This window comes from Aethalodelphis obliquidens, unplaced genomic scaffold (assembly GCF_003676395.1).
Source record: "Aethalodelphis obliquidens isolate GAN/ISIS:26980383/991018 unplaced genomic scaffold, ASM367639v1 scaffold4, whole genome shotgun sequence".
NCBI lineage: Eukaryota > Metazoa > Chordata > Mammalia > Artiodactyla > Delphinidae > Aethalodelphis > Aethalodelphis obliquidens.
The window spans coordinates 127823-155114 of record NW_020837948.1 but is presented as its reverse complement, the minus strand read 5'-3'; the positions used below and the strand labels follow the sequence as shown (position 1 = coordinate 155114).

The following is a 27292-nucleotide window of genomic DNA, read 5'->3' as shown; positions in this document are numbered from 1 at the left end:
CGGACGCGCAGGCTCAGCGGCCATGGCTCACGGGCCCAGCCGCTCTGTGGCATGTGGGATCTTCCCGGACCGGGGCACGAACCCGAGTCCCCCGCATCGGCAGGCGGACTCTCAACCACTGCGCCACCAGGGAAGCCCAGCACTTGCTTTTTAAAATTAAATATTTTGGAACCACCTTTATCCAATTCTCCCTCTCCCCCACCCCCTCCTTTGGTAACCACAAATCTGATCTCTTTTTCTATGAGTTTGTTTGTTTGTTTTTGTGGTATGCAGGCCTCTCACTGTTGTGGCCTCTCCTGTTGCGGAGCACAGGCTCTGGAGGCACAGGCTTAGCGGCCACGGCTCACAGGCCCAGCCGCTCCGTGGCATGTGGGATCTTCCCGGACCGGGGCACAAACCCGTGTCCCCTGCATCGGCAGGCGAACTCTCAACGACTGCGCCACCAGGGAAGCCCAGTTTGTTTGTTTTTTGAAGTATAATTGACCTACAGCACTATGTTAGTTCTGGTGCACAACATAGAGACTTGATATTTCTGTACGTTATGAAATGATCACCATAATAAGTCTAGTTACCATTTGTCACCATACAAAGATATTACATTATTATTGACTGTATTTTCCACACTGTACATTTTATACCTGTGACTCGTTTATTCTGTAACTGGAAGTTTGCACCTCTTAATTTCCCTTACCTAGTTCACTCATCCCCCAACCCCTTCCCTTCTGGCAACCACCTGTTTGTTCTCTGTATCTATGACCTTGTTTCTGTTTTGTTTATTCATTTGTTTTGTTTTTAGATTCCACATATAAGTGGAATCTTACAGTATTTGTGGTTGTCTGACTTATTTCACTTAGCATAATAACCTCAAGGTCCATCCAGGTTGTCACAAATGGCAAGATTTCATTCTTTTTTATGGCTGAGTAGTATTCATCTCAACTGGGCACTGTTGCTGGGCACTTAGGTTGCTTCCGTATCTTGGCTATTAATAGTGATTAATGCTGCAGTGAACATAGGGGTTCATATATCTTTTCAAACTAGTGTTTTCATTTTCTTTGGAAAAATACCCAGAAGTGGAATTGCTGGATTGTATGGTAGTTCTATTTTTAATCTTTTGTGGAAACATCATACTTTTTTCCATAGTGGCTGCACTGATTTACATTCCTTTAAACAGTGCATGAGTGTTCCCTTTTCTCCACATTGTCACCAACACTTCTTTCTTATTTGTTGTCTTTTTGATAATAGCCATTCTGACAGGTGTGAGGTGATGTCTCAATGTGGTTTTGATTTGCATTTCCCTGATGATTAGTGACGTTGAGCATCTTTGCGTGTAACTGTTGGCTATCTGTATGTCTTCTTTGGAAAAATGTCTATTCAGATCTTCTGACCATTTTTTAATCAGGTTGTTTTTTGTTTGTTTGTTTGTTTGTTTTGCGGTATGCAGGCCTCTCACTGTTGTGGCCTCTCCCGTTGTGGAGCACAGGCTCCAGACGCACAGGCTCAGTGGCCGTGGCTTATGGGCCCAGCCACTCCACGGTATGTGGGATCTTCCCAGACTGGGGCACGAACCCGTGTCCCCTGCATTGGCAGGTGGACTCTCAACCACTGCACCACCAGGGAAGCCCAGGTTGTTTGTTTTTTAGATGTTGAGTTCTTTGTATATTTTGTATATTAACAGCTTATTGGATATATCATTTGCAAATATCTTGTCCCAATCAGTAGGTGGCGTTTTCATTTTGTTGATAGATTCCTTTGCTGTGCAAAACTGTTTTAGTTTGATGTGGTCCCATTTGTTTACTTTTGCTTTATTCATTTCTTCTAGGTTGTCCATTTTATTTGCATATAATTGTTCATAGTAATCTCTTATGATATTTGTATTTCTGTGGTGTCAGTTGTCACTTCTTTTCATTTCTGATTTTATTTATTTGGGTCCTCTTTTTTTCTTCATGAGTTGGCTAAAGGTTTATCAATTTTGTTTATCTTTTCAAAGAACCAGCTTTTAGTTTCATTGATCTTTTCTATTTTTTTTTTTAGTCTCTATTTCATAAATTTCTTCTCTGGTCTTTATGATTTCTTTCCTTCTGCTAACTTTCAGTTTTGTTTGTTATTCTTTTTCTAGTTCCTTTAGGTGTAAAGTTAGATTGTTTAAGATTTTTCTTATTTCCTAAGGTAGGCTTGTATTGCTGTAATCTTCCCTTTTAGAACTGCTTTTGCTGTGTCCCATAGATTTGGGATCGTTGTGTTTCTGTTTTCATTTATCTCCAGGTATTTTTCGATTTTCTCTTTGACTTCTTCAGTGACCCATTGGTTGTTTAGCATATTGTTTAGCCTCCACATATTTGTGTTCTTGGGGTTTTTTTTACAGTTTTTTCCTTATAGTTGATTTCTAGTCTTGTAGTGTTGTGGCTGGAAAAGATGCTTGATGTGATTTCATTCTTCTAAAATTTACTGGGACTTGTTTTGTGGCCTAGCAAGTGATCTATCCTGGAGAATGCTCCATGTGTACTTGAAAAGAATGTGTTTTCTGCTGCTTTTGCATGGAATGGACTATATATCTATTAAGTTCATCTGGCCTAATGTGTCATTTAAGGCCAGCATTTCCTTATTGATTTTCTGTCTGGGTGATCTATTCACTAATGTAAGTGACATGTTAAAGTCCTTTTCTATTATTGCGTTACTGTTTATTTCTTTCATTACATTTGTTAATATTTGCTTTATGTATTTAGGTGCTCCTATGTTGGGTGCATATATTGGGTTGGTCAAAAAGGTCATTCAGGTTTTTCCATAAGATCTTACAGAAAAACCTGAACGACCTTTTTGGCCAACGCAATATATTTACAGTTGTTACATCTTCTTGTTGGATTGATCCCTTTATTATAATGTAAGTTCCTTCTTTGTGTCTTATTATACTCTTTGTGTTAAAGTGTATTTTGTCTGATATAAGTATTGATACTCCAGCTTTCTTTCTTCCTTTTTTTTTTTTTGGCGGTACGCAGGCCTCTCACTGTTGTGGCCTCTCCTGTTGCGGAGCACAGGCTCTGGACGCGCAGGCTCAGCAGCCATGGCTCATGGGCCTAGCCACTCCATGACATGTGGGATCCTCCTGGACCGGGGCACGAACCCGCATCCCCTGCATCGGCAGGTGGACTCTCAACCACTGCGCCACCAGGGAAGCCCTCCAGCTTTCTTTTTGTTTCCATTTACATGGAATACCTTTTTCTACCCCCTCACTTAAGGTCTTTGCACAACTTTCATTAGATATTTGATATTTTGATGCTATCTTAAATGCTATTAAAAATTTTTTTATTTTATAGTTTTTGTTGCAAGTATATAAAACTATTTTTATATTAAATTTTTTTTTTTTTGCCATACATACGCAGGCCTCTCACTGTTGTGGCCTCTCCCATTGCGGAGCACAGGCTCCGGACGCGCAGGCTCAGCGGCCATGGCTCACAGGCCTAGCCGCTTCGCGGCATGTGAGATCCACCCAGACCGGGGCACGAACCCGTGTCCCCTGCATCGGCAGGCGGACACTCAACCACTGCGCCACCAGGGAAACCCCTCATTGTGCTGTTTTATGAGTTATTTCTTACTAGTTTTCTTTCAGTTTTGCTAATTTTGTCTTCATTTTGTGTCTAATATGCTATTAGAAGTTTCCCTTGAGGTTTTTTTTTTTAGTTATTATATTATTCATTTAAAAATTCTATTTATTATTGTTCAAATCTGCTGGGACATTTTAAATTTATTTTTTCTATGAAAATATTTTCAAGCTTGCTTTTTATCTCTTTAAATATGTTAAATCTTTGATATTTCTAGAGTCTGCAGTCTGAAAGTATGTTTCTGCTGTGTGCTGCTTCAGCTGTTTTTTGGGGTTTTTTTTGTGGTAAGCAGGCCTCTCACTGTTGTGGCCTCTCTCGTTGCGGAGCACAGGCTCCGGACGTGCAGGTTCAGCGGCCACGGCTCACAGGCCCAGCCGCTCCGCGGCATGTGAGATCCTCCCGGACCAGGGCATGAACCCATGTCCCCTGCATCGGCAGGCGGACCCTCAACCACTGTGCCACCAGGGAAGCCCTTCAGCTGGTTTTTGATCACAGCTCCATATTTCCATGTGTGCCAGATTTCCCCTGACTTGTGATGGTCATTACCCTGAAAATAATATTTGTCAGGATATCCTGAGATCTTGAATGAAAGTGCCTTCAGGATAGATTTTTATTTACACCTGCCAGTGTCTGAAAACTACTAGTTGTAAACTGCTTTAATCTAAGTTCAAGACTTGAGGGTCTTTGGAGACTTAGACTCTATGTATACCCAGCTGAAAATCTGTGGGATATCCAGTATCCAACCACAACTTTTATAAGATTTTTTTTCCTTTCCTGTTTTCCTTCTGTTCTGATTGGCTCCAAGTCAAACTCCCCAGCAGTTCTCTGGGCTGGAGAGTGGATAGGTTTGTTACACCATTACCTGGAGAATATAGTCCTTGGGATTCCAGATTACTGTAGTTTGGAGATCCTATAAGAATCCTTAGTTTAGGTACATTCTGGTCCTTAATTTCTGTCTTCCTCATCCCACAAATTATCTGAATTTATGTCCAAGTTTGTGTTGGCAGATGCTTTCAGAACGAAAAGCAAGTTCAAAATTCTACTCACCTCTTTGGATTTAAGTTTCCTCCAGAATTTGTCTTAGCAGTTCCTCATTAACTTATCTGGTTTTTAGTGCTTTTAAGATAATTGTTTTAATATTTTATCCAGAATATTTACTTGCTTTTAGTAAGATGGCTGCTCTGAATAATTTAGGCTGCCATTAGCTGAGATTCCCTATTATACAGTTTTATCACCAGCAGACTAGCATCTAAGTAGTATTGAAATACTTCATAGGGGGATTTAAATATTTTATTATTAATTTTGGAAAGAAAGTAATTCATACATTAATTCTACTATGAAATACTTAGTAACTGAACCAAGAGAGCACATGCTTTCACTTAAAACATTCAGACAATAACCTATGAGGTAAAAGAATCTGAAAAAATATATATATATACACATATATATACATATATACGTATATATGTGTGTGTATATGTATATAACTGAATCACTGTGCTGTATACCTGACACTAACATGACATTGTAAATCAACTATATTTCAGTAAAAAAAGAAAACACAAAAACACTCAGATAACCAAACTTTATTAGAGGTGGTATTTGTGGCTTTACTTGACATACAACAATTTCTATATTTCTTTATTCTAGTCACTCCATTTGACATGCTTTTTTGAGCATGAGACACTCAAAATGTGGAGACAGATAAGATATAATCCATAACAGTGAAAGATATCTCAACAACAAACAGGTAAACTGTCAAATATAATACAAACAAATTAGAGCTACAGTGAAACAAATACGTGCTACGTAGGAAGCCCAGAGGAAAAGCAACTAACTCAGTATGGTGTTTGATGGAGGGTGGGGATAGGCAGGGAAATCTTCCCATGTAAGATATCTCTACAGCAGAAGATTAATGGATCATTTAGGAAGCAAGGAGGTAGAGTGGAGAATGAGTATTTCAGGCAGAGCAAAAACCATAGAGGCCTGGAGGAATGAGAAAGCATAAGAGAATCTGAAAATAGTTTGTTTTGGCCAGAGTATACTGTACATGTGTAAGCAAGGAAGAAGTTGAGGCTAGAAAGGTAAGTTAGAATCAGATAAGATCCTTCAATGCAATGCTTAGAATTTTAGATTTTATCATGAGGAAATAGGTAGCCAGTAAAGTTGAAAATAGATTTTAAAATAATTTTTCCGTTAAAAATTCACATGATCATTGTAGATGTTTTAGGAAAAGAAATCATCTGTAATCCCAAAACCTAAGTACAGTCACAATTATATGTGTTTACAGCTCTTTTAAAAAAACATGTTCCATGCATATTTTTATTTACTTATTTATTTATTTAACTTATTTGGCTGTGGCAGGTTAGCTGCGGCATGCAGGATCTTCATTGCAGCATGTGGGATCTTTCGTTGTGGTGCACAGGCTCCAGAGTGTGTGGGCTCCAGAGCACATGAGGTCAGTAGTTGTGGCATGCAGGCTCTCTAGTTGTGGCACGTGGGCTCCAGAGCATGCAGGTCAGTAGTTGCGGCGCGCAGGCTTAGTTGCCCCTCCCCAAGTGGGATCTTAGTTCCCCGACCAGGGATCAAACCCACATCCCCTGCATTGGAAGGTGGATTCTTAACCACTGGGCCACCAGGGAAGTCCCCATGCATACATTTGTTTTAAGTTTTCATCATTTTATAATTTCTTTTTTTTTTTTTTTGGCTTCATTGGGTCTTTGTTGCTGTGCACAAGCTTTCTCTAGTTGTGGCGAGTACGGGCTTCTCATTGCGGTAGCTTCTCTTGTGGAGCATGGGCTCTAGGTGCACAGGCTTCAGTAGTTGTGGCACGCAGGCCCTAGAGTATGTGGGCTTCAGTAGTTGTGGTGTGTGGTCTCAGTAGTTGTGGCATATGGGCTGTAGGGCACGTGGGCTTCAGTAGTTGTGGCACACAGATTCAATAGTTGTGGCTGTGGCCTCTAGAGCACAGGCTCAGCAGTTGTGGTGCACAGGCTTAGTTGCTCTGCGGCACGTGGGAGCTTCCCAGACCAGGGATAGAACCTGTGTCCCCTGCATTGGCAGGCGAATTCTTAACCACTGCACCACCAGGGAAGTCCCTCCATTCACTTTTTTAAAAAAATTTATTAACTTTTTTAAGTTCCCCAAGCTTAGAACCTCAGTCTTGGACTCAAAAGTGTGAAGATATAAAGAAAGCTGAAACAAAATTCTCAAGAAAATATATATTGAAGTCAGTATCATTCTGTAAATTTCTTAATATGCAATTTGAAAGAGTTCCAAGATGCATTCTATTTTAAGATAACTAATGGAAATCACATAAAGGCATTAAATTTAATTTTTTTACAGCTCACTTTAACCAAGTATGCAAATATGTCTATGTCCTACTGAGATATCAAACAACATTTTTCCTCTCGAAGTTATACACATAAATTTACACAACCACCTAAGTGAATTTGTAGATGTTGTTTTTTCAGAGCTCTAGGAATTTTTTAGGAATTTATTGTTGAATAGCGTCTCTATCATTGTCATCAAGAGAAAATAAACCTCCATTCACTTATTTATTTATTTATTTTTGTCTGCATTGGGTCTTCGTTGCTGCACGTGGGCTTTCTCTAGTTGCAGTCAGCGGGAGCTACTCTTTGTTGAGGTCTGGGGGCTTCTCATTGTGGGCTTCTCTTGTTGTGGAGCACGGGCTCCAAGCCCGGAGGCTTCAGTAGTTGTGGCTCACGGGCTCAGTAGTTGTGGCTCACGGGCTCAGTAGTTGTGGCACGTGGGCTCTAGAGCATCGGTTCAGTAGTTGTGGTGCTCAGGCTTAGTTGATCTGCAGCATGTGAGATCTTCCCGGACCAGGGCTTGAACCTGTGTCCCCTGCATTGGCAGGCGGATTCTTAACCACTGTGCCACCAGGGAAGTCCCTCCATTCACTTTTAATGTTGACTCAGTAACCTTGATGCATATACAATTCTTTAATGAGAATTAAATTTGATAATTTAATTTGGTTATCTATTGTAACACCATTGAATCCCTCCATGATTCTTTTCAAAATATGTTGGGGAGAGAATAAGAATAGGGAATAATCCATGATAATTTAATTTTCTGTGCCTACCCCCAAACTAAAATTGCCTAGTTCTCAGAATTATAGCTAAATTTTTCATCCAAGGATGCAATATTCATCCTTGTACTCAGGAAACTCACAGTCTTTTTTAGGGTTGCTGCTACTTTCTTAACACATCATTGTTGACACTTGGAAAGAATGACTTTTTGTAACTTGAAAATCCTATTTATTCTTCAACTCCTGCTAGCTTAAGGAACACTAAATCTACATATCGCAGGAGGCATATGTCCAATATATCCTATGCATTCATTGATTTATGAACCAATAAATCTTTCATATACAGTTTAAATGAGCTTATGATAATTGGATCAGAGGAATACTAGTCTAGTTTGAGAGTACAGCAGAAAACCAATCATGAGAGGCTATGATGAAATTTTAATTATAAAGGATATTGAATATCTTAGGGTGATAACTCTGTTGTAATAGATGTAACATTGAGTTGGAAAGAGAGAAAGTGAGATTTTTTTCCCCAGTTCTGCTTGAAATCAACTCTGTATTTCTAGTAAATTATCAAACCATTCTATGCTTCAGTTTTATATCTTCATTAAAGTTACCACCCCATTGTCTTTGGCTCACTGGGTTTATTGGAAAATTCCCCAATAGATTTAAAGAAAAGTCTCACATTAAAGTGTTGATTGATTGGGGAGTTTTGTGTATATATATGTATGTGTGTGTATACACACATGCGCGCGCACACACACACACACACACACACACACACACACACATATATATTTTCCTATTCAGGGCTGAAAAGCTGAAGTTGGCATCAAGCAACTTCAAGTTGTAGATGTATAAGTTAAATGATCTTTGAGACCCTTAGTTCAGAGATGCTGTATAAATAGAACCATTACTATAAATAGAACTAGATTTTTCTTCTCAATTCTGTCAGTCAAGTAGAGTACGCAAAAAAGGAATGCAGAAACTTGGGCTTTTGCTGTCTTTTGACTCATCCCTCCTTTCTCCTCAGGTTATTTGGATAATTTTATGAGACTTCTATCCCCATGCTGCACCCCTCCTTTTTCTGGCTAATAATCATTGAGAATTTATACAATGAAAAATTTACATGCTTTATCTGAATAAATGTCTAGCAGGAACTGTTGGTAGTAAGTACTATTTTTCTTTATTTTACTAAGCTGAGATTTAGAGGAAAAAAAAAAAACTTTCCCAATGACACATAATAAACAGTAGAGCCAGATCTTGAATCTTGGAGTCTGGTTTTACATCAAGCAGGATTATTGTAAGAGGAACCTAAGTAGGTGCATGACCTAAGCATACAATGGGATTAAAAACTTTGAAGTGGAATTGCGTGTATTATTGCTAGAGAAATTTAATCCTAGATCTTACTACCTAAAAGATATGTGTAAAAAGTTCTGAGGATACCACAAAATTGAAGAATCTATAAGTCTTTTCTAATTTTAATAAAAGGTTTCTAACTTTGATAAAGGTTTTAGGTAACAATAATTTCTCATCAAAATGCCTTAAAGGATCTTTTAATATCACAGAATACATAGTACATCTTAACTTGGCTAATTTAGAGAATTTATGTTTTACCCACCTTATAATGTACACATAACTGCTAAAGGATTTATGTAACAAAATCCATCACAAGGAATACACTAATGAGATTTATATTAGAAAAGTCTGGGAATTCCCTGGCAGTCCAGTGGGTAGGACTCTCTGCATCCAATGCAGGGGGCCCGGGTTCAATCCCTGGTGGGAGAACTAAGATCCCACAAGCCAATTCATTTGTAAAACCCCATTACTTAGGCAGAATATTGTAGGTGGGATCCTGCAAGCCCTGCGGTGCAGCTAAAAAAAAAAAAAATTCATTTGTAAAACCCCATTACTTAGGCAGAATATCATAGGTGGGAAGATAGTACTGAAGGAAGAGGCTGGGATATGAAATACAAATCTATTTTGTATAACACTTTTGCTAAGGCCAGCCATTTAAAAGATATATATAGTCCAAATACATATATATGTATGTATGTGTATGTGTATATATATATATATATATATATATATATATATATATATATATATTCCAATTGAAGTCTCTAAAAGACAAAAAAATCGTAGTTATAAAAACAATTGGAGGGCTTCCCTGGTGGCGCAGTGGTTGAGAGTCCGCCTGCCGATGCAGGGGACACGGGTTCGTGCCCCGGTCCGGGAAGATCCCACATGCCGCGGAGCAGCTGGGTCCATGAGCCATGGCTGCTGAGCCTGCGCATCCGGAGCCTGTGCTCCGCAACGGGAGAGGCCACAACAGTGAGACACCCACGTACCGCAAAAAAAACCCAAAAACAATTGGATAGGATCTCATATAAAATACTTGGAAATTGCTGGAGGCCAGTAACATGATTCTTAATTAGAAGTGCATGTGTAGTGGTCAGATGTAGTGTTACTATCTCAAGAAACAAGGGCATGGACAAGAGCTTCCTGAAGATTCTGTTAATTCCTTCACCTTTTTGGGATCCAGTTTCTTCATCAGTACCAACCTGACTGCGGATTGTGCTCTTGTGAGCATTAAATGAGTTAATATGTATAGACATAATATGTAAACAGTAGTGCTAAGGCATCAGCATGGCAAGGAGGACCCCAAAAGCCAACAATTACTTGATACTCTGAATATATGAACAGATGCTTTTGAGAATTCACCCTTTTTAGGTGGAAGTATAAGTTTGTTTTCTCCAAGCAACAAACACAATGGGTATAGAAAGGAGATACCATGGCCTTCCTTTAGACTGAGCTTAGGTCATATCCTGGAAAACAGTTCCAACTTGAGGTACCTCAACAATATCTACATTTTTTGAAATAGAGAAAAACAGTATACAGATCGATGAATGCTGTGGCTAAAACCCACTTGGGAACAAGGATATTTTTTAGTGCCAAATTACCATCTTATTTTATTCTATGGCTAAAATCCCAAGAACTGCAGAGGAGAAACAGAGCCAAACAAGTTTTTCTATTAAAATAAAAGGCCTTGAGTGATGAATGGAAGCTTGGAACAGGTTTTAATGGCAATACTGGAAGCCAGAAATTAAATACAAACTTACCAATTTCTGGCATGTATTGAGTCTCAGATAGAATACTGGTACTAATGTTATTGAATTAGAATCATGTTTTACCCTAGGCAGTTGATATTCTCATTCTAGAGAGCTCAACTTGTTGCTGGATTGGCCTGGACACTTGGTGCTTCCTTACTTTGAGTCATTGATAAAATATTGAATAAGGGATAAGACCAATGGTGAATCTCGGCAGGCACCTACAGGAATTTTCCTTCCAGGCTGAAGCATTCCATTAATAAACACTTTTTGTCTCACTGTTATCCAAACAATTATGAAATCATCTAATCATACTGTCTTGCAGCCTTTCTTTCTTCCTTTTGTCTGTAAGGATATATTGGGGGGAATTTGTTTAATGTCTCCACGAATTCCAAATAGACTATGCCTGTAGCATTTCCCTTATCAATGAGTCTGGCAACTGAAAATCTAAAATGCCCATGTGAAATTTTTTTTAAGTCTATGTGGTAGGTTTGATGTTACCAGTTTTCAGTTAAGCCAAAGTAGTCCCTAGTATTGAATGCCTTTAAGTGCTCATATACAGTTACTTTAGTAACAATAGAGTTTTGAAGGAATTTATATCAAACTCAATGGCACTTTTTTAAAAATAGGAAATTTGGTACTCTAGTCACATCCGTAAGTTCTTCTAGTACTCTGGAAGATCATTTGTCACTTGGCTTACTTATAGCACTTTTATGCTTCCTATCTCCTCACTGACCTTGAGGTTCAAGTTCTACTGAAACATTTTGTTCAATGAAAAATAAAGAATTTGGGTGAGATACTTTCTAAATCTCTCTCAACCTTTAATATTCTGTGATTCTTGGTAGGCCATCTCAATTGAAAATACTGATAGAGAAGCAAAGCCCTCAAAAAATTGAATAGTTTGATTTTATCTCTTATATTACACAATCTGCCCCAAGACTTTAATGTATTCTCTGTTTTTACTAGTACTTGTCCAAAGATAGTTTGAGTTCCTTTGCTTATTCTAAGCAAATGCCTCAGTCAAAAATCAACAGTATATTAATTTCTCAGAACTATCAATAAAAACTTAGAGGATCTTTCCCTAAAAGTTAATGCATTCCCTCTGGAGGGAAGGGACTGTGGAAAAAATTCAGCCATAATGTTATTTGAAAAATCTTTTTTATCTCTCCAACCATTGGATGCTGTACCTGTGACAAATGCTGTAATCATGTTGGTAAACATTTTCCTTCTGAAGATGCATAAAGATCAGAAGTGCAGTTCGTTTATAACAAGATGGAATTTTAAAACTATTTTGGACCACACTAAACATTGGGATGTTCATTTGTCTCTGTTTTTAAATTATATATCATGTGCTCAGTTTGTGGAACAACATAAATATACAACTTAAAATTGAAAATTAGAACCTTCCCTATTTGGCAGGTACTCCCATAATGGTCAGCCCAAAGCCTGATCCAACTAATGAGCATGTCCCCTTGCCCTGTGACCAAAAGACTCCAGATTGTTTGGTTCCCCAAAGTAAAATGATTTGTAATGGCACTAATAATAGAGAAAGGAAAATTTATGTGAATTAGGAGAGTTCACTGAGTACCAGTATTTGTCTTTCTTCTTTTTTTTTTTAATATTTATTTATTTATTTGACTGCTCCAGGTCTTAGTTGGCATGCGGGATCTTCGTTGCCGCATGTGGGATCGTTCCTCTTTTTTTAGTTGTGGCACGCGGGATCTTTAGTTGTGGCATGGGGGATCTAGTTCCTTGACCAGGGATAGAACCCGGGCCCCCTGCATTGGGAGTCTTAACCACTGGACCACCAGGGAAGTCCCATACCAGTATTTTTCTTAGAGGCTTAATTGGGTTGTGTTCTGATTGGTTTTGCTCCTGTGTCCAATGACCTTGTGATAGATGCATTTTACAAATACAGTTAAGGGATACAATTAAGGGATACTATTTCAAAGTTCTCATCCAACATGGGGGTAAACAAAATCATGTCTTTTTGTGGCACTTCTCGTATCATGTCACTTTCCATGTTAGTTATGAGCAAGGAATACCTTTATTTTACAATTTATAATTATAATATAAAGTAGAAAGAGTGATAATACTTTTGAGCAGAGCCTTTCTTAGAGTCCAGCAACTTCATTAGTAGGATTCAGTTCTCCAGGTTTGAAATATTTTGAATTTCAAAATTTAAAGGAAGTAAAATCATTGTAGGCTCTTGAGCCTTCTCACCATTAGACCTGGGGAAAAAAGGGAGAAGTAGCAGCACTTCTTGAATCTGCTAAAAAAGGATCTGAAGAAAATGAAACAGCCATCACTTATTTATTGAGAGTCTGTAAGTTTTCCTACACTGTGAAGAAATGCACAGACATATACAACATGGCTTCTGCTTGTAGGTTGTGTATAATTAAGGTAAGGAAATAATATTAAAGCATTTGGATGAATTAAAGAATGACACATTCAGAATTCTGAATGTCAGCATTGAGAGAGATGTAGACTATGAAAGAGAAAAAAAAAGACCGTATGTTTAGAGTAGACAGTGTTTCATGGATTAGGTAGGTTTTAAGATGGACATTGAAATATAGAGACCATTTAAAAGGGGGAGAGAAAAGATGAAGCTATTTCTATTTGAGAGGATTGCACAGGTAAAGTTGTAAATTTAGTTCTGTTCAAGAAACATTAATTAAGTACCTCTGTGCCAAGCTCTATACTGGGAGCTAGAGATTACAGCATTTTTGGGAACACTTCTGTACTCTGTTGCTAAAGTATTTTCACATATCCTAAAAAGGTGAATCTCTTGTGAGGGAACAAATCCCTTGAAGGAATTCTCATGATGGAAGTCCCTTTTCTTTGCTGATATAGAAAGGGACTGGTTTTTGTTTTCAAAATATAGGCTAAGCTCTAGAAATAATTGGGTAAGCTTAACTTTGGTGCACACTCATCTTCTCCATCATCACTGACTTTCTGTCTGGCATAGTTACCGGTGCTTATCTCTGTTTGATACCTTAAAGGGCCATGCTATATATAGACTGTCAACTAAGGTTATCTGATGATAATAAATTGTTGCATTTCAATAATAACAATAATAATGATAATAATAACGTACTTGTCAATTACTATGCAGATTGGTTTTTCTTCTTTCCAGTTTTATTGAGATATAATTGACATACAGCATTGTATAATTTTAAGGTGTACAGCATGATGATTTAAGTTACATACATCATGAAGTGATTACCACAATAAGTTTAATGAACATCCATTATCTTATATAGATAGAAAATAAAAGAAAAATTTTTTCCTCGTGATGAGAACTCTTAGGATTTATTCTCTTAACAGCTTTCATGTATAGCATACAGCAGTGTTAATTATATTTATCATGTTGTATATTATATCCTTAGTACTTATCTTATAACTTGCAGTTTGTACCTTTTGACTACCTTCATCTAAACTCCCCTCTCCTACCCTCCCCACCTCTTAACCACAGATCTTATTTCTTTTTTAAAAAATTTTATTGGAGTATAGTTGATTTACAGTGTTGTGTGATTTCTTTTTCTGTGTGTTTGTGAAGTATAATTGACCAACAGCACTATGTTAATTTCTGGTACACAACATAGTGATTCAATATTTCTATGTGTTACAAAATGATCACCGTGATAAGTCTAGTTAGCGTTTGTCACCATACAAAGATATCACATTATTATTGACTGTATTCCCCATAGTGTACATTTCGTACCTGTGACTTATTTATTTTGTAAGTGGAAGTTTATACCTCTTAATCTCTCTCAGATTGTTTTATATACATCATCTCATGTAATCGTAATAATTCTATGAGTTTACTTAAAATTGTCTTCCCCAATTAAAATGAGTAAACTGAAGCTTAGGTTAAGTAACATGACCAAGTCCACACGGTTAGTCATTGGCAGGGGTGTGACTGACTTCAAAATCTGCGCTATTCTGCTTTTCAATAGGGGGTTCTTGAAGGTCCAAGGAAAGGAAGGAATGCACAGTGGTGTGGTTGAGGCATTAGTATTAATATTCGTAGACAGGGCACTTGCCAGCAATCTAAGCAATCCTATTCCACCAACTAGTAAGGTTGGCATGAGACATGTACAATAGTATGAGCAACTAAATCATTGTGGTGCCAAATACAGAGTTTGCCATCTCTTTAGTACGTCTTTGAAGAGGTGGCTGATTTGTGTTGGTGCTATGTTTGTCTTCTCAGCCATTGAGGGAGTAAGTACTAGTTGAAGCTTATGATCCCAACACATCAAAATGGACAACCTGGCAGATGTCCTTGCTGGAAGATGACAAGATTGCTAATAGAGGAGCCCTGATTTTTCTCCTGAGATCTGACACTTGGGGGCTTCCATTAAAAACATTACCAAGCCTCTGTCATTTTAATCTCTTCTTTAAGTGCCTGTGATCTTTTCAGGGGCACAGGTCCACGCATGGTCAATGCCTAGTGACCAGGTTTCAGAGCTGTGGGCAGAGGTGGCAGCGACTGTGAAAGCCTGGGAGGAGATGAGGGAAGAAAAGGTCATTCTTCCTGACAACTTATAACTTGATTCCACCTATAACCCATTTATTTTCAGAAATAAGTAATGGGTGAAGACATAGGCCAGGCCTACATTTCATGCACTTGAGAGTTAAAGGCTTTCTGAGATCAAATTACCACAGCAGAGACAGAGTTACTGTAGGGACATTTTGGGAGGAAGCAGACAGAGAGGGAGCAGCCAGAGGCTTAAGACCAGAAACAGGAATAGAATGTGATGGAAATTGCTTCCCACTTTGCACTCCTGAGGGAACAAAGAGGACAAATAAGAAGCAGCAGGGATAGGAGGAAGCTGGGAGCTTCTCTGGAATAAAATGGGTTAGGTTGTGGAGTTGTCAGCTGCTGTACTTGGTAGGTGGGAGGAAGAGATGTGCTAGTCCAGGCCTTTGAAACCTGGGTGCCTTGGCCCCTTCAACTATGCCCTGAAGGAGGGAAGTGTGCCAAATGTCAGGTCTCCTTCTAGTTTTGTTCCAGTTCATAGCTAGAAAATGACAGCAGAAGATCTAGGGGTGAGAGGATGCTGAGAGAAAGAAGGAGAAAGAACACTTTAGTGAGTGCTTTTGTACAAGTGGGACAATGAATTTTAAACTCTTGTGGAATAGATGGGAGGGCCTGCGAACAGTGGATGTTCAAAACAGAGAAACAGAGGCAAGGACACAGAACAGAAAGGCTTCCTCTGATCCTTCTGCCTTCTTGTTCACTGACAATTGGTTATCCTTTTGTTGCCTCTGCAGCAATACAAGGGGGGAGTCTTAGGGGAACAGAGACCCGGAGGGGTAAAGGAAACTTATATTTATGTAAGATGAGCTGCAGCCATTGAAATTGCTGGCTATTGTGAGATAAATCCCAGCCTTCCACATTTTGCTTAGTAACAGCAGACTTTTCACTGCAAGGCATTAATGGAGTCCAAATTCCAGCCAGGCTTGGGGAATCAAGAGTAACTCTCTTGATGTAATGGTTTTGTAGGCTCTTGAAGACATTGTCATCCATTAAAGAAAAAAAAAATAAATCACTCTTGAAAGAAAGAAAATGTCTTGGGTGATAAATGAAAAAAAATTTGAAGTAAAATGAGGAAAAGCTCGAGGGAAGAATCTCTTTAAAATTTTACCAGATTCTCCCCACTATGATCAAAAGGGGTTAAATAAGAGCTTAGCCTGCAGCTTCATGGAACCAATTTTTTAAAGAAAGAATATTAAAACCTGAAATATTGGTTATTTGCCAAGGCACACACTGGAAGTAAAAGCCACTTGGCTAGGAGCAGAATTGAGTGTTGGATCGCAGGATGCTAATTTTAGGCTTGCTCCGCGAAAGATGACAGCACTTGCCACCCCCCCTCCCTCCGCCCTAGAAGTTTCCGCAGTATTTAGGAGTATTCAGGGAAAATGTTGGTGTCAGGGAAATAATCCCCGTCATCAGTAACCCCAGAGCGCCTCACTTGCGTTTGTTTCTTTGAACGTGGAGCCGCCGCCCAGATATCCGTAGTTAGCCAAGGCCCTCGGTGTATTTTCTTGACTTGCGCTTGGAAATCTTTTTCTGGGAGCTGAAAGCCCGAGTCCTAGAGACTTAACTGCTTTTCCTAGAATAATCTCCTTACAAGACCAGTTCAGCAGCCGAGGGACCGTGGAGACTGGCTGAACAGGACAGTGGGGGCAGGGAAAAAGGGAGTGGCCGTGTTCCCGGGGTCTGCTGGGATCCGGCCGGTCCGGGGCGAAGGAGCTGGGGCTGGAGTGGCTGGAGCGACTGGACAGTCCGGGTCGCCGTCCGCCACCTCGGTGCGGAATCGGAGCCGGACTTGCTGAGCATTCCTCCCCCTCCTCTTCTGCTTCCTCTTCCCTCCTCCTGGACCAGCGGCGGCGGCGGCGGCGGCAGGAAACGAAGCCGGGCTGAGCGACTCCGAGGCGAGCGGAGGAGCTGGGATATGGGGAATCAGAGCGGGCGGCGGGGCCAGGAGCCCTCCGGAGGGCCCACAAGGGGAACGGCCCCGGCGTTTGCTAGCTCGTGAGGCGTGGGGGAGCGGGCGCAGGGCGGTACGAGCGGAGGCGGAGGCGGAGGCGCGGCCCCGGCGTGGAGCACGGCTAGGGAAGCTGCTGCCTCCGGCCCTGCCCGGCTGCCTCCGCCGCGGCCGGCGGCTATGGAGCTGGCGGGCACCAGACCTGGGGCGACAGAGCATCCCCGGCTCCGGACGCCCATGTTCTGGCTGCTGCTGCTTTCCCTGCTGCTACTGCTGCTGCCGGGCCCAGCGGCCTCCCAGCTGCGATACTCGGTGCCGGAGGAGCAGACACCTGGCGCGCTTGTGGGCAACGTGGCTCGCGCACTGGGGCTGGAGCTGCGGCGCTTGGGTCCGGGCTGCCTGCGTATCAACCACCTGGGTGCGCCCAGCCCGCGCTACCTGGAGCTGGACCTGACCAGTGGAGCTCTCTTCGTCAACGAGCGCATTGACCGGGAGGCGCTGTGTGAGCAGCGGCCTCGCTGCCTGCTCAGCCTGGAAGTGCTGGCGCACAGCCCCGTGGCGGTGAGTGCCGTGGAGGTGGAGGTACTGGACATAAACGACAACTCGCCGCGCTTCCCGCGGCCCGACTACCAGCTTCAGGTAAGCGAATCGGTGGCACCTGGAGCGCGCTTTCACATAGAGAGCGCGCAGGACCCCGACGTGGGCACCAACTCGGTGCAGACCTACGAGCTCAGCCCCAGCGAGCACTTCGAGCTGGACCTGAAACCCCTGCAGGAGAACAGTAAGGTGCTGGAGCTGGTGCTGCGTAAGGGCCTAGACCGCGAGCAGGCAGTCTTGCACCACCTGGTTCTCACAGCTGTGGACGGGGGCAGCCCAGCCCGCTCAGGCACCGCGCAGATCTCTGTGCTTGTCCTGGACACTAACGACAATTCTCCCGCCTTCGACCAGTCCACCTACCGCGTCCAGCTTCGGGAGGACGCTCCCCCAGGCACATTGGTGGTGAAGCTGAATGCCTCAGACCCGGATGAGGGCTCCAATGGCGAACTCACTTACTCCTTGAGCAGCTACACGTCGGACCGGGAGAGGCAGCTCTTCAGCATCGATGCCAGCACGGGGGAAGTGCGGGTAAGTGGAGAGCTGGATTATGAGGAGGCCTCTTCCTACCAGATCTATGTGCAGGCAACAGACCGGGGTCCAGTGCCCATGGTGGGTCACTGCAAGGTGCTGGTGGACATCGTGGATGTGAATGATAACGCACCGGAGGTGGTGCTCACGGACCTGTACAGCCCAGTGCCTGAAGATGCTGCGCCCAACACCGTTGTGGCCCTTCTCAGTGTCAATGACCAAGATTCAGGTCCCAACCGGAAAGTGAGCCTGGGCCTGGAGGCCACACTGCCTTTCCGACTGAATGGCTTTGGAAACTCCTACACACTGGTGGTGAGTGGCCCCCTGGACAGGGAGCAGGTGGCTGCCTACAACATCACAGTGACAGCCACTGATGGGGGAGTACCACAGCTCACATCCCAGCGGACACTGCAGGTTGAGATCTCTGACATCAATGACAATCCCCCCAGCTTCCTGAAGGACTCCTACTCCATTTACATCGAGGAAAACAATTTGCCAGGGGTGTTGCTCTGCACTGTGCAAGCCACAGACCCAGATGAAAAGGAGAATTCGGAGGTGACCTACTCCCTCATGGAGAGGGAGATTCAAGGGCTGCCAGTCACCTCCTATGTCTCCATTAACAGTGCCAGTGGCAGCCTTTATGCTGTCAACTCCTTTGATTATGAGAAATTTCGGGAGTTCTTTGTGACTGTGGAGGCCCGGGACAAGGGGAGCCCACCACTGAGCAGCACTGTGACCACCAACGTGTATGTAGTGGACGTGAATGACCATGCCCCTCACATCCTATACCCTACCTCAACCAATTCGTCAGCAGCCATTGAAATGGTGCCTCGAACTGCCCCTGCTGGCTACCTGGTCACTAAAGTCATAGCCATGGACTCAGACTCTGGGCAGAATGCTTGGCTCTTTTACCATCTGGCCCAGATTTCTGACCTGGACCTCTTTAAGGTAGAGCTACATACAGGAGAAATAAGGACTACCAGGAAGATGGGAGATGAGAGTGGAACCACTTTCAACCTGACCGTGGTGGTCCGAGACAATGGAGAGCCATCGCTGTCAGCCTCTGTGGCCATTACAGTAGCTGTAGTGGATAGGGTTTCCAGAATCCTCCCTGACACTCAGAGACATGTGAGAAGTCCTCGGACATACTCTGAAATTACACTTTATCTAATAATAGCATTAAGCACAGTGTCTTTTATATTTCTTTTGACAATCATTGTTTTGAGCATCATCAAGTGCTACCGCTACACTGCTTATGGCACTGCGTGCTGTGGAGGCTTCTGTGGAGTGAGGGAGAGGTGCCCTGCAGAACTCTACAAACAGGCCAACAACAATATTGATGCCAGGTTACCACACGGCCTCAAAGTGCAGCCTCACTTCATTGAAGTGCGAGGGAACGGCTCCCTCACCAAGACCTACTGCTACAAGGCCTGTCTGACAGCAGGCTCAGGGAGTGACACTTTCATGTTTTACAACACAGGGGCGCAGACAGGACTGGGACCTGGGGGAGCCCAAGCAGCAGCAGGTGACAGCAGGCACCTCACAGGCCAAAGTGGGCAGAGTGCTGGGAACCTGATTATTCTAAAAAACGAAGCTGTTTCTCAAAATGAGGTGAGATAGTAGTCAAGGGGTCTTCCACAAAGTCATGCATTTTTCACATTCCCCCCGGCCCCCTCCCGGTATCATGTAGTTGGCTTTCTCGAGTTATTAACAATGACAAGGGTTATCTGGTAAACTGAGTGTGTGTGTGTGTGTGTGTGTGTGTGTGTGTGTGTGTGTGTGTATTACCTGTGATTGGATTATAATCTGCTATGTTTCCTCTCTAGAAAAATAGGACTAGAGAATTGTTTTACTTTCCATTTTCTTTTCAGATATATGAAACCTTGACCATAAAATTGTTTGAGAAATGAGGATTTGTCTTAATTATGTGGTGTTAAAGCACAGCTCTATAGAGAAATAGAATAGGCTTGAGAATAAGATGATGCTATAGAGGGTAACATTATGAGATTCAAGGAGAAATGGCCTGTGCTGTATCATCTACAGGGAAGGTTCCCTTTTGAAATCCTACAGGAGTGTTGTTTTTCAAAAGCTCTGAAACCTCTCGGGGCTGTGGTGGTCACCTCTGTATGCTGTCCCTGTTTATACCATGGACTATCTACAATGAAATGTATCCAGTTAATATTTCTGGTAATTGCATTGAACTAATGTGATGAGATCTGCTAGAAATTCATGTCAGAGGTGATAAAGCCATAGAATGTGGACCTCACCCTGAAGACAAAGTTTGATTTGGCTGTTTGCTGTGGTAACTATTCTGTTGGGGCTGTCGGAGGAGATGAATGATGGCATCCAAGAACCAATTTGTCTGCTTGGGCCAGGGAGATGGTAGAATGAGTGGATTAGGGATGTGGGGGATATGGTGAAGACCAGGACAAGCTGGGGTTGGGGAGAAAGAATTCTGCCACTAGTTATCTTTTTTGGCCTTGTGTGAACTCCTTGTAAGAGGATTTCCCTGCGTTTAGCATAAATGTAATCTTCTGATTTCCTCTTGAGAATTCCTAAGGTTTTGATGAGACGTGAAGCAGCCTCTTCAAGCCCTTCATGTCCTTAAGTTAAATGACAGTACTTTAAATGGCACTTCAACATGCTCCAAAGCACACATTTAATTTCTGGATCTAGCTCCAAAAGCCTTGGAAAGTGGATGGCTTACTGCACATGAGAGACAGAGAAACAGGTGTTAGTAGATACACTGGTTTTAAGCAGGTGTAAGGCCAGTTTGCTCAGTATATGAAGGATGTATATAAATTGTTGGACACAGTGCCTGTGTTTGTGTAGTGTGTTTGTCTCCATATGCATGCTTGAAATAATAGAACCCTGCTTTGTGATACTTTAAACTTGGATTTCAGAAGCCAAAATTTTGTCCCATAAAAAGTGATGAGTTGTTTCTTCCCAAACAACTACTTTGTAGCTAGGACTTTCAGAGGTCCTACAAAATGAGTTAATAATATTTGTCCCTCCTATATTTTTGTGATGTGTTTTCACTGACATATTGTTGTCTTTTTATTAACGTCCATAGTTTCACATTCTAAATTCATGCTCATCTTCAGGAAATTAATGCATAAGCACAGAAAAGAACAGAGATGGATTGAGAGAATTTCCGTGTACATTGTAGGTAGATTTATCAGAAGAGCCTGATGTTAGTCAATGCTGAGCAGCCGCGGGAGGCAGATTGCAGATTAAGAAGAACAGGGTGGGGGAGGGGAAATCAAAGAGCCTCCAGAATTCTTTAGATCATAGCTTTTGGCAGCATGTAGAAAGGCTTAATTTTAAATAAGGATGCTGTAGACATTTGCTGAACAAATTACTGTTAAGTCCTTTTGGGCCTGGGGTGGGCTGCAGGTGGTAAAGAGGCACAGAGAGCAGGCCAGGCAAGCTTTGCAACCAGCTGTGAGCCGGAAGCGCAGGCGAGTGACACTCTCACCCTCTCTCTCCTGACTCAAAGCTTGGGACAATTTGATACGTGAACTATTTCTGTCTTATACTGACCTGTGTGTTAATATGTGCTTTGGTTCACAAACCTTTAATTTAGGGAGAAAATTATGTCAGAAAAGGGCTTGCTTTTGTGGGATTTTGCCAGGAGAGTACATGATTTTAATAAAGGCAGATTTTTGCCAGACACTTTTGGAAATCCAGTGAAGAGAGCCCTAAGATCCACAGCTCCTGGAATTATTGCGGTTATAGGTAGAGAGTGAGTCACGTTGTCATAGCATGGCAAAATGGGGACAAAAATCAGTCAACTCTGAAAGTCATCACTGCTAGATCAACCTGTTAAATTCTCACGTTAGGCTTTCTTTCTTCCCTACCCACTCACTGCACATGACAGGAGAGTCCTGGGGTGCAATTGATTCCATGTGTCTACATTAAAATTAGATGGGGATCAGAAAGGATGAGTAAGGGAATTTGCGCTCACCGACCACCCTACTATACAAAAATATTCTGCACTGCAATATATGTATGGTTTCATTACCTGTAAGTCATACATTAAATATTTATCAACATCTAGCACACGAGGAAACAAGCTCAGAGAGGTTAAGTAACACACACAGTCACTCTGCTAGTGGTATTTTAAGTCATATCTGTCTGACTCCAAAGACTGTGCTTTTTGAAACAGTATGAGTAGATAGAAATCCCAATGTTTATATTCCTTTTGATATGGGATACTCAGGCATTCAGGCTACCACTGATTCACCTAGTGGTGTCAAGTAACTGCTCTGGAAAAAAGAGGAATTCTTTGCATAGAAGTAGGTCACCAATGGGAGGATCAATGAGTAAAAACGTTACCACCAAGATAGGATATTTTTATTTGTTCTACCATTGGCCAAACCTGTTCAGATCTTTTATCTTTGTTCTCTCTCTAATTTCTCTCTTGTTGCTTATTAAATATCAGTATTTAACATCAGGCTAATCTTTTGGTAGATTTTACCCCCAATGAGTTTATTTCATGAGCCACTTGTGCAGTGAGGTTTTTGAAGTAACTGTTTAGCAGTAGGGCAGAATTTCTCTTTGGAGACTTCTGAAAACCTGGTGTTGAATGTGGTTGGCACCCTCTTCAGAATTTCCAAGAAAAGGAACCAAATCTTAAGGTGGTTTCTGTGCATCTGTGGTCCTGTGACTGCTGATGAGTCACTTTGAGTGCTCTGGGCAGATTTGTCCAACTGCGCCTCAGTGGGACCAGTTAGCACAAGATGTGGAAATCACAAAAGGGTATAGCAGAAATGAGTTAAGTTTACATTCACTTCACTTATTTTAAAGCAAGTTGTAGTCACCAAATCTTCAGTTATTTTTGCCACTGTGTGTACATACTCACTAATTCCACTTGTGGTAACTTCGAAGGGTGAACCCTTCTTTCAGTGGCACCTAATTTATTTCTTGCAGGACTGACTTTTCTAGCTGGTGACTGACTCTGTCCTGGATCAGAACTTAACACTTAGTGTAAAGTGCCATCGTGGTGAATTGATAAAAACTGCACAGTGGTCGGAATAGGCAAAGAAATTGTATCTGAACTTCCATCCTCTGATGGTCACTTTTGAATGGGTGGGGCTGTTTTGTTTTGCCATTTCTGTATTGGTTATAGGACTGTTCTTCTGAGAAAAGGTTTATTTCATTTGGTCTGAGAATACATTAATTTCTTCAAATTACCCCCTTCCTCCCCTCTTCTACAGATCTGCTGAGCCAGATGGAATAATGGCTGAGCTCCTCTCTGTCTCTTTATCTTGCACATATTCTGACTGATGGAGAAAGCTATTTATTGTAGCTTGAATGTCATTGGCCTACCCTTTGGTCTGACCCAGGACTGAGCCTGCACATGGGCATCTGGTCTGACTCAGAACACTCTGCAGGGACACAGCCTGGCATATTACAAATTGTCTACTGGCATGCTGTTTACTTGACAGAATAGCAGAGTTGGTTCTGGATACTTGCCTTGGTTGGCCACCAATTTTTGCTCTCAATGAGAGGTCAGGATGCTGTCTGTTTGCAAACGTTTGATGAAAAATTACCATCATCAAGTCCAGAGGTTTAGCTGAATTGAATGGGGATTTACAGGTGTCTTTGAATATGAGTTTTGTAAATTTCACCTGGCTCCGTGTTCCTGGGCATATTACAGTATGAATATAAATTTGGCTTATTCGTATGATAATATTTTGAGTACTCTAAAAGCATGATTTCAAAAATCAAAGGTCAAGAGAATTCCTTAGCAGTGTTTTAAATCTGCTAGCCTAAAAATTACACAAGTTTTTGTCTTTCGAGGATTTGAACTTGACAAGTGCAGAGAAATCTCCAACATGGCAAAAATCGAAGAAAAATGTTAGTCCCTTGGCACATAAGCAACATCAGTTGCTTTCTGGCCTTGCAGGGTCAGAACTCTGGGCTCCAGGGAAGTAAAACTGTGGGGGAGAGAGTAACTGCTGCACTAGCAGGCTGTGCATCCAGAATTAAGCAAACCTAGCATTTTCTGTTGTACCAGAGCCCATTAGGTATGTTTTAAAGTTATGGGTATTTTATTTTACTGCTCTGTGGATTTAGGATTATAAATGACTGTTTTTAGAAGTAAGTGTTCACCTAGACTTCTCATATTTATCATCTTTTCATTTTGATTTACTAGAAGACTAACATGTAACATAACAATGATTATTTTAAATGTTAGATTCCTTTTTGCCTTCATGACCCACAGTTTATGTGTTCATTTTCTATTGCTTTGTAACAAATCACCACAAATTAGTGGTTAAAAACAACACTCGTTTATTACCTGCACACTGTGACTGGGTTCTCTGCTCAGGTTTTCGGCAAGGCTGAAATCAACATGCTGGCCAGGCTGAGTTCTCTCTTGGAGGCTCTGGGGAAGAATCTGCTTTCAAGTCATTCAAGCTGTTGGCAGAATCCAGTTCCGTGAGGACTGAGCTCCCCGTTTTCTTACTTACTGTTGGCTGGAGGTCACTCTCAGCTCCTAGAAGTTGCTCTCAGGTCCTTACCAGTATTTTAACAGTGGAGAATATTTTCTCACATGGAATTCCTCTCACGCTTCAGATCTCTCTGATTTCTGTCTCTGACCTCTAGACCCAGATTTAAAAGACTCGTATAATTAGGTCATTCCCACCCAGATAATCTCCCTTTTTCAAAGCCAGCTGTGCCGTATAATATAACTTAATCATGGAGTAAGACCCATCATATTCAGTCTTGGAGATTATACAGGGCATTTACAGTAGGGTATAGGGATCTTGAAGGCCATTTTAGGATTTTGCCTATCATAATTTATATCAGTGTTCACAAAATATCACTGAAAAATTTGCAGTGGATACATCTTTAATAGATTCCTACTAGGAAGGAAAAGGAGATGCCACATGTAGTCTTGTTTCTCAGAGGATCATTTATTGATAGCTTCATGGATTTCCAGGATAAGAAGATAGCATATTACTTCACTGAGCAGTTCTATGATTTTATGAATGACATAGGGTATTTTAAACCTATTTTATTTCAAATCTGTCTTGGAAGAGGTGATTCACCCTTTTGTAGCTCAAATATTCCATAGTATAAATAATACCATTACAGAATAAATCAAGTCTTAGCTATAATTTTGATAGAAACAAATGGATTCTTGTTCTTCAATAATACTACATCACCCACGTGGACTACCTAATTCAGTTTTTCCACATCTGGAATTTCATGACTTATTCTACTGAAGGACTATGTTTTGAAACAACAGAACATACTGGGGTTTTCACCAACAGAAATTAAGCAAAGCCCAGGGATGTACCATCCAAGTACTAGAGAACTAAACGTATGTCTCATTATATTAGGTATATCAGCAGTCAACCTGTCAGCTTCAATTTTTCCAAGTTTAATCAGTTTTTCCAAGTTCACATGAAACCCACGTACATTTTATTACATTTAATTTTGTATCACTTTAAAATAAATCAATCTGGGAAAGTCAGAAGTAAAAAAGAGAAAAATATATATCTGTCATTTCATGCAAATTTATTTAAAACACAGACTTTCGCGTTAGGGGTACCTAAACATGACTCTCAGGCAAACCTACCTATCAGGCAGGTAATCTAATCTCTCTAAAGTTCCAGATTTCTAATTTTTGTAATTTAAGTACGATAGTATTACCCTTGCATGGTAGTTAATTTATTCGAAAGCCTTTAAAAAACCTATCAAATACCTGAACCCTGCTAGCTTCTGAAGCTATAGCTATGTATTATGAATATTTGAGAATATCAGTATGTTTTTTTTTTTTTTTTTTTTTTTTTTATCAGTATGTTTTATAAACAAAATATAATCCCTTTCATAAAGTTTATGGTCTAACAAAGGTGTTAGGATAAATGCAGTAATATGTATAAAGTGCTTATTGCATTGCCTAGTATTGTGTAGCTACATAAAACATATTAATTACTTTCTTCCTTACCTTTTCCCTGCCTGATCTCACTGCCATAAGGTGTCTCATAACTATGATTTTGGCAAATAAATCTCAGAAGCATCTTGTTGCTGAGGGACTATTATAGAAAATAGCAGCATGACAAATTACATGTCTTTGAGGAAGTGAGATTATGTAATGGACTGAGTTTTTCCTGGTCAGTCCTGCTAGAACTGTGCCTTTCTGCAAAATAGAGTTGGTGATTTCATTCACCAGATCAAGTTGCAGCAATTTTCATCATGGATGTTACCCAGTCATAGAAAAATTGGCAGCATTTACTCAACAGACGTCAGAGTCTTTCTTGAAGGAGGGTTCTTACAGCTAACAAGCTGACACCAGTGCTGCTGATGGTCAGGGGAAAGCTGGTGATGATATGATTAATAAAAAGTATTTCAGTCATATTTTCAGGTTTACCAAATGGTTTGCAAATATTTTCTCTTTTGCTCCCTCTACTACCCCTGATAGAAAATGGGAGCCCCTTCATTTCATCTGTAGATAGTTTTATGGTACTTTATGAGGAACATCAATAGCATTTTGTGAATTTGAGAACCAAGGATGAAGCAGCTTGTATGTTCATATCTTGCCAACAGAATGGAAGGGACCGGAGACAGCAGTTAGTGTATGGGGACATTTGAGGTAAAGTATCCTAGAGTTGTAGCTTTTTCTGGGCCTTGACTCGGCTAAATTGTTGAATATCATCTAACCATCCCAAAGTCTGTCTGGAAGTTGAGATGCTGATCACTTCTTCTCTGGATCTTGTGAAGAAGTATGTTTATGAAATACTGTGCATCCCTTGAATGAACTATAAGAATGACAGGAACAAACTTATTGACATTTTGAAACGTCAGTTGGCATTACAGTAATTGGCATTACTGTGGCCTTGTGTCTACCAAATATGATAATTATAGTCCAGAGGAAAATGCAGAATACAACCTCCATCTCTTCAT

The 27292-nt window shown here is 41.1% G+C and overlaps 1 protein-coding gene across 1 annotated transcript in view; it reads left to right on the top strand.

Annotated features, from left to right (window-relative positions):
• Positions 1–16828: 16828 nt before the first annotated feature.
• PCDHAC2 (protocadherin alpha subfamily C, 2) overlaps positions 16829–27292 on the top strand; it is a 44729-nt gene continuing 34265 nt past the window's right edge. Inside the window, exon 1 of the mRNA XM_027095201.1 lies at positions 16829–19987. Within this exon, the coding sequence (XP_026951002.1) occupies positions 17432–19987 (2556 nt within the window). The 5' untranslated portion in view covers positions 16829–17431. The remainder of the gene's footprint in view (positions 19988–27292) is intronic.